Source organism: Engystomops pustulosus, chromosome 9 (assembly GCF_040894005.1).
Source record: "Engystomops pustulosus chromosome 9, aEngPut4.maternal, whole genome shotgun sequence".
NCBI classification, from domain to species: Eukaryota; Metazoa; Chordata; class Amphibia; order Anura; family Leptodactylidae; genus Engystomops; species Engystomops pustulosus.
In genome coordinates, this window is record NC_092419.1 from 49,534,884 (window position 1) to 49,547,203 (window position 12,320).

The 12,320-nt window shown below is 38.4% G+C and overlaps 1 protein-coding gene across 9 annotated transcripts in view; it reads left to right on the forward strand.

Moving 5' to 3' along the window:
• The window catches only part of TENM1 (teneurin transmembrane protein 1), a 490,610-nt gene that overhangs the window by 272,870 nt on the left and 205,420 nt on the right, over window positions 1-12,320 (forward strand). For all 9 annotated transcript variants that reach the window (XM_072124023.1, XM_072124021.1, XM_072124025.1 and 6 more), the window contains 3 exons: window positions 6,268-6,467; window positions 8,858-9,068; window positions 11,376-11,477. In XM_072124023.1, the coding sequence (XP_071980124.1) occupies window positions 6,268-6,467; window positions 8,858-9,068; window positions 11,376-11,477 (513 nt within the window). The remainder of the gene's footprint in view (window positions 1-6,267; window positions 6,468-8,857; window positions 9,069-11,375; window positions 11,478-12,320) is intronic.

Genomic DNA, 12,320 nt, shown 5'->3' on the forward strand with positions numbered 1-12,320 from the left:
ACAGTTGGTTCATATTATACTGTATATAATGAAAATAGACTTGTGAATTGGCCCAAGAAACACACACCTAAATATGGTTTATTTTACCTGATTAATTTTTTGGATGATTTGCCAAGCAGTTCATGGGTTTCTGGCTGTCATGATTTGTAGGACTTATTAATTTGTCATTTTTTTGAGTTTGCTTTTGGCAAGTTTTATGAATTTTATAGGATGAATCATCAAATTAGCAAAATGGGCTCAAGGGTATTTTTTCCCAAGATTTAAGCTCTGATTAAGTTGTGAGGTTCCAAAATTTGTGACCAGTGTCTATAATGATAACTGGAACCCATGTCCCCTTGCTTGAATAGAACAATAGTCAAGCATACTTTCATTCCATTCATCTTAATGTGCCTGCCAAAGACAATTTAAGTACGGGGTTCAGCTATCTCTGGCAGTCCTATAAAGTTATATGCAATGGCATCATGATTCACTGCCACAAAACCCCTAGACCAGCATAAAACAAATATCAAGTGAAAATAAAAATGAAATAAAAATACAAAATTTTTGCAATTTGCACTGGAAAGCTAATTTTCATGACCAATCTCATGTAACTGCTTTTCAGGTTGTTTCTACTCATGTCACCTCAACCCAAAATTGTTAGAGGAGTTTTGTCAATAATATTTATCCCCTACAGAATATTGGATAAATGTTTAATAGCAGAGGCTCTCAGCTGTTGGACTTCCTGCATTCAGCAGAACAAGGATCACAAGTTCCTTTGATTTGTTCTGGACTCCTGGGTTTTGGGCACCCTGTTACCCAATGCTGCTTAGAGCTGAGAGTCCAACAACTAAGACTCCGATCCCAATCATACATTTATCCCCTATCCTGTAAATAGGGGATAACTTTTATAAACACAACCCCTTCAAATATTTATTTAGATATTTTACAATTTCCTTTTTTTTTATAAAAATCAATATTAATGTCACTAACTATCACATACGTAGCATCAAGGAAAAGTGGGACTAAACCGGTGCCAGGCATGGAATGTGCCACAAAAACCATGTTTACATTTATGTACAATGAAATCCTCTTCTTTTGATTCATATAGTTATAGAACAAATTGAAAACCATAACATTTAGTACAATAAAAATTCATAAAAAGTCACATAAAAATCATATAAGTTTTAGGATCTGCAGAAGTGTGGTGCACCCTCATAACATCATCGTTCATGAAAAATGAATTGCTGCTCCAGATAACTTCTGGGTGAGTAAGATCACTATCGGATTAGACTTTGTGCAGCTGTAATAAATTAGGGCACATTTATCAAAAACAGTGCAAACTGCACTATGTGCAGGGTGCAGATTCAGGATTTCTGGTGCTCGTTCTTCATGAATCTAGCGCTCCATGCACTGCAACTTTTTTGGTGCACCTTTAACATAGGTCGAGCAATGCATTTCTGCATGTTAAATGAGGCGCACGCACAATCTGTGCGTTGGAACACTCCTTTATGTGCAGAATTTTGTGTTGTGTCGGTTACAGTGCAGCCCCAACACAATTGAGTCGAATGTGACACATATGTGGCACGGATACTTCTGATACATGTGCAAGCAGTTTGCGCATAAAATAATATGTAAAGTCAAACAGAAAACTGGTGCAAGGTCCTTAGTGAATGTGCCCCATTATCTCTTATTGTAAGCCCCAGCTATAAGGGTCATAGGGCAATGCCTGGCTGGTATTATTAGGTTTTGGAACCCCTACCCTACTTTTATAAACTGCTCACGGTTTTATTTGATGGAATAAAAGTTATATATATATACAAAGAACCATTTGTGCTGGTACATTATCTAAGTCTTCTTCTTTGGGGGAAGCATTGGGTAGCATTTACTAACAACAGTGCAAACTGCACTAAATGCAGTTTGCCTGTGTAGTGTGCAGGGAGCACCAGATTCAGGATTTCTGGCACCCGTTCTTGATGAATCGCGCCCCCTGCACTTATCCAACCGAGTGCACCATTATTTTTAAGATGAGGCATGAAACACAATTCTGTCTGACTTTGCATGTTAAATCTGGAACATGGACCGAGTGAGCTCCAGGACGGTCCCCAATTTATGTCGCAGGATGTCTAGTACAGCTGTGCCACAAAAAGGTTGAATGTGACACATATGTGGCATGGGCATTTCTTAAATACCTGTGTGTGCATTTTGCGCTAAAATAATGTGCAAAGTCCAACAGAAAACTGGAGCACAACCCTGTGTTAATGTGCCCCATTGGGTCCATGTATGCACATAAATCTCAGCCTTATCCCCCTGCCCTCAAACCATGCAATCCTTCATATTTCAGGTAGCTGTTTACCAATGTAAGCAAATAATTCAAAACCTATGTCTTTACATGCAAAAGAAAACAACAGCGGTATGGCAGTGAAAAAAAATGCTGTTAAAGTAAAACCCAAAATAGTTAACAATAAATGTATATTGAAAATATTTTTTTCCTCAATTTTGAAGCCCCAGTGTGAATCATAAGTGGCTGCTGGATAGCTTTTCAAAAATTTTAATAAGTTAGGATTAGTGAGGTGTACGCTGGCAGAAAGAATCCAGCCACAAAAATCAATGTTAAAATAAGTGGAATTTTTATTAAGCATTTTATAAGTTCATAGGAGAATACCCTTGGAAACAGCAATAAAAAGGTAACATTCTTGCAGAGAAACAATTTCACGAGCTTATGTTGCTGCCGCATTACAAAGAGCAGGGAAGAAAGGCTAACAGCTAGTTACAGCAAAGTGCATATACAATGTATTAACGGTACTTTAAAATCTTTCATCAAGCCCCTGTACCTAACAGTATGCTGTATGATGAGTGACATTTTAAGATGACAATAAATCCTCAGCAGAATTGAGATAATGATAAATTGTGGCATAGTAAAATGGTTAAATACCATCATGATAAAAAATTGCAATGTATGTTCTGTATGTTCAGTGCTTGACATTAATGACACTATGGATTATAGAAGCCGGTGTACTCATTCACTGCAAAGCTCAGCAAGACATTGCTTGATTCCTTAATATTTAATACAGAGCGGATTATAACACTCTAGAGCTTACCCCTACTGCTTCATGAAGTCTATTCTTTTTTTTTCAGCATCCACAATAAAATCACTGCAGATACAAATTGTTCTGAGCTATTGGTCTATAGATAAGTACATGAAATATGCCATTGTTCAACTTCTTCCCACTTGTCCTATTATGAGAGTGTGGAAAAAACACAACAAATTGTTCACTTTGGCTATTGTATTCAACAAAAGTAAGATATCCCGGCTTTTAGAAAAAGTCAAGATGATGTGTTAATTAAAAGAAAAATCTGGATTCTCCCAACAATGGGTTTGATTTACGTGTATTCATCTCCGCAGTCCATGATGCTACTCTAGAGTGAAGGTGAAGTAAAACATGTAGGACATAGTTTTGCCCTTATACCAATCCCTGGTCAGACCACACATGGAATATTGTGTACAGTTTTGGGCACCAGTGTATAAAAAGGATATAGTAGAACTGGAACGGGTGCAGAGGAGAAGAAACCAAGATTAACGGGGGATGGGGGACTAGAATACAATGACAGATTACAAAATTTGGGATTATTCAACAAAGATGACTGAGGGCAGACCTGATTACAACGTACAAATACCTGAACGGACAGTACAAGGATCTCTTCAATGATCTTTTTATATCTAGGCCTGTGACCAGGACAAGGGGGCATCCTCTACGCCTAGAGGAGAGGTGGTTCTACCATCCCACTATACAAAGGTTCTTTACTGTGAGGCCCCTTCTACACTTGTGTTGCCGATCACGTCAGAGTCTGATCAGGGTGCGATCAGGGTTTGGTCAGTGAAAAACTGACAATTTGCATCAGAGTTCAATCAGTTTTCAGAGTTCAGAGAGTTTGTTCAGTGTCTCAGTTTTTCACGCATGTTTTCAATACATTTTCAATGCATTTTTCATGTGCAGATAACACGCGTGTAAAGGACTCGTCTTTCAGGTGCGTAACTTGCAAAAGTAGAGCATACGGAGATTTAATGGTGCGTTAAAAAAGCGTGCTTGTGTGCGTGAAAAAAAATGCAAGTATGAAAAAGCCTATTGATTACAATGGGTCAGGGTGCAATGCAAGTTATGCGCGATAAAACATGCACGTGAAAAACGTGGGTGTGTAGAAGGGGCCAAAAAGCAGTGAGACTATGGAACTCTCTGCCGCAGGAGGTTGTTATGGCGGACTCTATGTACATGTTCAAGAGAGGCCTGGATGCCTTTCTGGAGAGAAAAAATATCACATGTTATAGGAAGAAACATTTGTGTAATTTTATGGGTTGGACTTCCGTCTTTTCCAACATTAGATACTATGATACTTTGAAACTATGCCCTAGAAGTGTATTGTGCAGGGCACGATAGGATAAGCACACGTGTGTCACCATACTGTGCCATTGCAGGAAAAAAGATAAAACATTCTCAATCTTTTGACAGATATATACACACTCATCCAGTGAATAAAAATAATGATGTACCCCTCTGCACACTACACAGGCATAGTGCACATAGTTTGCACTCTTTATAGTAAATGTGCCCCAATATATGTTAAAAAAACACTAAATAGAGAATCCATTTATTTTGTCATGTTGTGTGAAAAAAAAAATTAAAATCTGTTCTTCTCAAATAAGAGTAATACATTTTTTAATTAGCCCCATATGTCACAAAAAAGCTGAAGAGCAAGGCTTTCCAGGCCGTGTCATTAGAGGGTAAAAAGTATCACTCAGATACAACCTTATAATGATCCATGTAATTATCTCTGTAGCTGGTCCAAGTCAATTCAATGTGTGTCTGATATCACTCATATCCCGTGTACCACAGGGATTTAGGCATCGGCCTAAAATACATTGGAAGAAATCCAACCCTGATACTATCATCCAATGCACATAAAAGCTTGCTTGGGGGATGGGTTCTAGCTATTTTCTGACCTTTCTATAGTTTTGTCTCTCCTAAATGTGAAAAAATCCCATCTAATGTCTATGATGTGAAGTTGTTCATTGGTGCTGGGCTGAGAATAGTACTTAGGTTTCTGTATGTAAATAGGAAAGGTAATATATCATTGGGAGTAGTTGTAGTAGTATGAGATGATGGAAAGGTAATGGTATAAAAAGCTCTTTGAATTGATTTGCTGAATTATTAAAATACATTTGTAACACAGATATTAATGTGCATTAATTATAAACATTTTTTTCATTTGTCATTACAGCAAAGAACATTTATAGTAGTTTTAATATTCCAGGCGCCACAGTTCTTTCTTATTGAAAGTCAACCAAGACGATTCTAAATAGTCCGGGCAGAATACTCAGATTGCCTGAGTCTGAATTTTTTTACGTGAAATGAGTAAAAAAAAAGTAGTGGGCATGCTGATACACTTTTCATATTTTATACTTTTGCATTGCATCTGCAGCAGGGGGCATCTAGTGTGGGCTAACTGGGGATCAGTAATTAATACTAAACCATTTTGCACCAGTCTTAATAATTGGTGCCCCCGGCGGGTGGTGTGTCAGAATTTCTCCAGCCCCTTAGGCCCCTTCTACACTTGCATTTTTCACGGCATGTTCTGCGCATACTTTTGACACACGGAACTTGCAATGCACTCTGACCCATTGTAATCAATGGGCTTTTTCAGACTTGCATTTTTTTTCACACACACAAGAGCATTTTTTTAAACCAAACAAGGCTACGGAGACGCATCAAAAACGCATTGCGCACATGCAAGTGCAATGCGTTTTTCACTCATCAATTGTCATAGAAAAGATAGACCTCTGTCCTGAGTCCTTTGAACAAACTCTGACTGAAAACTAATTGAACTCTTATGCAAAATGTCAGTTTTTAACTGACCAAGCCCTGATCGTACCCTGATCAGACTCTGACGTGATCTGCAATGCAAGTGTGGAAGGGGCCTTAGTAATTCCGGTGCAGCACTCTTTGCAATTTTTTTGGCTTGGGTTACAGGAAATTTGGCTGGCCCGGGAATCCCCGCTAGGCCCCACAATGTTCTGCGCCACATTCTGCACATTTTTTTTTAAAGTGCATGGCACAAAAGTACCAAAGAGTTGCTAACTCACCAGTAATTGCGATTTTTATGTCTTGTATGCCAAAAAACTGAACTTTATGACTTGTTAAGCCCAGATTAAAGCAACAGAATTTGGGCAATGCCTTAGTTATAAACTACCATACTTTGATTTTTATTCAATGTTTTTGGTTTCTTTGTCTCCAGTGAATCAAAGAGGGAAAGCAATCGATTCGGGAGAAGTGGAAATTGGGAAGCAGATTGAACAGATTATACCCCCTGCTTTATTCTGGAGATTTCAAGTTACAATACATCATCCAATGTACTTAAAATTCAACATTTCCTTCTCAAAAGACTCACTTCTTGGCATTTATGGACGGAGAAATATCCCACCGACACACACACAGGTACTGAATATACTTTCCGAAGTTACTGAAACAGCAGTTATTTTAAATGTATATAGAATGAAGGACTTGCACGGTATTCTGAGGAGGTCTCTCTAACCATTTCCTATTTTACTAATTGGGAAAAATCTGACATATAGAGTTTGAAATAAAGTGAAAATCCAGCATGTTATCGGAATAAGAATGTCAGTCCTATGCTTAGAAAGCACTTGGCTTATTCTATATTTATTATGATCACTATTACTAATTTATATCACCATAGCTGATATTGTATATGTACACTGTATAGGCTTATAAACTGAATAATTACATGAAAAGTGTATAGATTGAATTAAAAAGTTAGACTGAAATAAGAAATAAAAAACCCTTTTTAATATTAAATCTTTTAAAGGATAGGAACAAGAAATTAGGTCATATATGTGATAGTTGTAAAGTGAACTTGTCATCCTAAAAATTTTGGTTTTTATGCAAGTAGCTTGTTATAGAGTTGAAGGAGTGTCCGGATTAGAAAGCACTGCAAGCCCTACATTATCTGCAGCCTCTGTCCCTGACTACTTGCCCACATTGTGTTAAATTAGCAGGTGACAACTGGACAACAGTCCCTACTCGGGGTATGTGCATGAAACAAATACACAAAGAGAGAGACAGATAAAAGCGAGATCAAGCTAATTGGGTCAAAACCAAGAAAGCAGCGATGTACAGAATGATTAGTCAAATAATAGTTTCAATAGTTTCTATGGTAGCCAATAGTTTCAAATAAGGGTCAGAAAACACAGAAAAAGCACAATATAATGTAGAATTACAAGAGAAAGATCAGCAATGAATAAAGTGAGGAACAAGTATAAATATAGTTCCTGGACGCTAGCTCAGCAGCTGATTGGTTTGGCCTTCCATCACTCCAACTGCACTGAGACACAACCTCAGCTCTGAGGTGTAGCTGAGATGTTTTCAAAGACTTCTGAAGAGCAAAACACACGAGTGTGGTAAAAGCCATGAGAAGTTCTACAGTGCTGCTTTTAAAGACGTTCTGACATTGAGTAGGTTAATATTTAAATTAGTTGAAAAAGATAAATGAATAATTGACAGGTTTTATTTTATTACTGATTTTTCTATTCTTAAAATCACCCATCTAGTCACCAATCTGTGATTGGTAGCCCCATGTTTGACATAGAGCTGTCCATTTGTAAATTACAAAAAATACAAAAATATTATCGGCCATATGACCAGATGATAAATGGGATCTTTTCACTTTCCCCATCAAACATTGACTTCACTGACTTTCCCAAATAGGACAATTCAGGCTGGGGCTGGACACTTCTGCATTCTCCTTTAATTTGAATTAAAGTACGCATTTGGACGGAGAGCTTTGTGGGGTTCATGCCTTTCATGTAATTTCATTCAAAATAGAAAATAAAACTTTTACAAATATAAAGTCACTCTGAGACTGTGTTGTAGAGATTGCAAGGGCCACCCTAAAGCATTCTGTTTTGTGGAAATCTTCACATCCCGGCTATCCTTTTGTAAACTTTAATGTCTTTATCTGCTAATTTTTTTAAGCGGCTACTGGGGCGTGGAGTAGCCGGACATGAGGCTACTAGTTGCGGCTACTCCACCCCCCAGTAGCCTCGTTTCTCCGCCTACCATGTACTCTTCAGCGCGCAGCTCCTCGTAGCTGTGCGCCCCCGTGCGAATACCCTGCGTTCTGCGCATGCGCAGAACGCAGGCCTAATGGTGTGTGGCCGTAGCTCCGAGGCCGGCGCTACTGCGTAGAACTGGTGGTAGGTCCCCTTTAAGAAGTGTCTGAGACACATTTCTGGCACATGCAACACTTTGTGGCACATGCTGCACTACACCCGATATGACACAAATTTCTGCACTGAACGGGTCGCTCCAGTGGACAGTTGGACCTTCCACCACGTTTAACATGCAAAGTCCAACAGAAATGTGTAGCACGCCCCATATTGCTACCGGGAAAAAAATGGTTCACTCTGTCAGGTCAGTGCCAGATTCATGAAGAATGTAAGGCACAAATCCTGAATCTGGCGCCCCCTGCACACCACACAGGCAAACTGCACATAGTGCAGATTGCACTGTTCTTAGTAAATGTGCCCCATTGTGTGGAGACAAAAGTTAACAATATGTGATAAAAAGTGACCTAGGAGTTACTGCTGTGCTGTTTCTACATTAAACAAAATACAAAAAATAAACAGGCTGTATTGAAGAAGTGGGCCCGCACATGAAGATATAGAGAATTTTCTATTATTATATATTGTTTAAATCATCTGTTTTAAAAATTATCATTTTGGTTTCATATATTTTATACTGTCACCAACAATACAAAAGACTGAGATGTGCTCTATTTCCAACATGTATTTTGTTTTATTTTCACACAGTTTGATTTTGTAAAGCTGATGGACGGGAAACACTTGAAAAAGCAAGAACCGAAAAATTCTGAAAATCCACAGCATGCACCTCGAAGTATCTTTCTGCCATCTTTACAAGAGACAGGTTTCATTGAATATATGGATCAAGGTGCCTGGCATCTAGCTTTTTACAATGATGGCAGGAAGATGGAGCAAGTTATAGTTTTAACTACAGCAATTGGTAAGAGACTTCTATATATTCCTCCACTGACCAATATTTTTGGTTCAACAGCAAAAAGATATTTCAACAGTGACCTAGAGGGAATGACATATGGGGCATATTTATCAAGTTGTCTGAAAGTCCGAATATTCCTAGTTGCCCATGACAACCCATTACAGCTCAGCTTTTATTTTACCAGTGCTCATGAATATTTTAAAGGGGAGCTGTGATTGGTTGACATGGGCAACTGAGGATATTCTAAGTTTCAGACAGCTTGATAAATCTGCCCCTATAAGTTGTCAAGAACAAACTATATTGAATATGTCATTTTATAGTGTGCTTTAATTACTAGAAATGTTTGCTTGTTGAGGGTCCGACTGCTGAGACCCCACTTATCATGATAATGGGATCCACAGCAATGTGGAGAATGGAGATCCGGGGTCCTCTTACTAGTTATGGGTGAAGTAGAAGGACGAGTATACACCCTGTTGCTCCATTTAATAGAATGTGAGTATTGGAAATTGATGATCACCATCTCTGGCACTCACTTAGACTGTGAAAGCTGAGCTACGTGTTTAGAAATTTCCAACACTCCAGTGCTATTGGAGGGGGCAATAGAACATATGTTCATTCTGTCACTCCACCCAGATTTCTGGAGGTTCCATTCTCGTGATCGATGGGGGTTCCAGCATTCAGCCCCTTGCTCAGCTTGTTACCCATTACCCTGTGGATAGGGATAAGTTGTAAACCTAGTACAACCCCTTTGATGGTTGATCATCTGAAGGGCAAGCATGCACTCTGTTGCTCCATTTAAAAGTATTGGAAATTGATGATCACTGTCTCTGGCACTCACTTAGACAGTGAAAGCTGATCTATGAGTTTGGAAATTTCCGATGCTCCAGTGCTAGTGGAGGGTGCGACAGTAGGCATGTTTATTTTGCCACTCCACCCAGAGGTTCCATTCTCTTGATGGATGGGGTTTCCAGCACTCCGGCCCTTGCTGAGCAGCTTGTTACCCTCCTAGTCTCTGAAAAGGGATCACTTGTAAACCTAGTACAACCCCTTTAATGGTTGATCACCTGATCCAAAGGTAAGATCTTATAGAGCAAAAGGACAGCAAATGCACAAAAGTAATAGTTGTGGTAAAAGATTCAGTATAACTTGTACTAAATTCATTTAGGTTTCAACTCTTCATATGCTTAGATGTTATTTGGACAGTCCTACACATTAAGCGTTTTTTTTTTGTAGATTATTGAGTAGGTCTGTTCACATGCCTCCTAAGCATTGGAAGAGCAGGGATTAAATACCTTTAAAATATCTATTAAATATCTATTACCCCAAAACCCCATATCAATCTGCTGAACTGCTACCTTTCTGCTCCTTCACGTACAGCAGATATTTGGTCTTCTGTGATGATGCCTTGCAATGCAATAAAATTGCAATCAATAGTATAATTAATCTAATGATCCCATGTTCAAATCCTCTGGAGACTAAATAAAAATCAAATCACCCCTTTTCTGTAGAAAATATATATAAAATAAATGTACAAATATAATAAATAACCGCAGTTTCAATATATCAGTGGAGCGGAATCACTGCGCCGCACATGGAAATTTAACAATACAGCTTATTTGTTAGACTCGGAGCGCATTAGCTATGTATTTCAGGTAGAAGAACATCTCTATGAGCTATTGTTTTCAGCTGACTATAACTGATGATAATGTCCACAGGATAATTTAGACAACAGCTTTACTTATGGATCATTTCAGGTAAATGTGCAACTTGATGTATGAGGAATTAGTCGTATCCCCCAGTAAATCTAAATGATGTGTCACCACCATTTATTCTATATTCATCAACCTCAGTGTTTTCTTCATAAATTCTGGATCTGCTGGAGTCCAGCAAACACTTGTGCTGTGCCTGTGATGTATTGGCAGCATTAAACTTTTTGAAGACTCCCACGTACAAATTATCTTTTTCTCCTATGTATCGAACCTGGAGAAGTGACAGTATAACAGTATTAATCTCACCTACAGGACTGTATTTGGAAATGTATTTGTTCAGCTTTACATTCTTTATATTGAATCGTATTTCTCTAATGTCACTGATTTTATGACAATTTTATTCATCCGAGGAAAAAAATTCCATATACTCAAATACTTATTTAAGTCCTCGGTAGATCAGAATAAAAGCTAGTATGATTATTTTTTACGGTAGAGGTAAATTTGCAGCAATTTCGCAGCAATTGAGTCACTCATAGCACATTACCTTTACAGCTGAATCCAAACTTTAACACAGTCTACTTTATGCCATTTTATTCACTCACAGAAATGATGGATGATTGTTCCACCAACTGCAATGGAAATGGAGAATGCATATCCGGCCATTGCCACTGCTTTCCCGGCTTCTTGGGACCAGATTGCTCAAGAGGTACAGACTGTTGGTTGTTAATTGGCTTCAAAAACATATTTAGCATGTAATAAGATTTTTTCTCTCTAATGCTATAGGGTGTATTTTGTATTTAGTACTGTCTTGGCATCCAACATAAAATAATAATAATGATAAAAATATTATAATGAATCAAAAATCAGGACCAAGCTCAGCTGTGCCCCTTATAACTGATCACGTTTTGTTGGAGAGCTAACAGTGTACACATTCAAAGGATGCCAACAGGAGGAAGGACTGCATGCAAATGAGGAGCCCCTCAGGCTCATTTGTATACAGTCTTTCATCCTGGTGGTAGATGTCATTTAATATAGTCGCAATTCCTGACATATTGGCCCAGATTATGTGCAGTTTGTCTGTGTAGTGTGTAGAGGGCGCTAGAATCAGGGATTGTGGCACACATCTTTTTTGGTGCACCTTTAACATGGGGCGTGCAACACACTTCTTTTGAATTCTGCAATTTGAATGTGGTGTGCGGTCCGACTGTGCCCCGAAACTCCCCTTCATGTGCAGAAATATGCGTCACAGCAGGTATAGTGCAGCTGCCACACAAATGAGTTGTGTGCAACATGTATGTGGCGCTGACACTTTATAAATACATGTGCAAGCAGTTTTCACATAAAATAATGTACAAAGTCCAACACAAAACTGACACAAGGTCCTTACTGAAGAGATTTCAAAATCTGAACCTTATTACACACTACAATGTTTAAAATATTACACATGGAAGCTAATAAGTGGTTTTGAGAGTGATGTTAAAAAAGTGACTTTTCTAGGGTACAATGAGGCCAATAATTGGCCATGGTGGTCATGTGACAGTCTACAGTT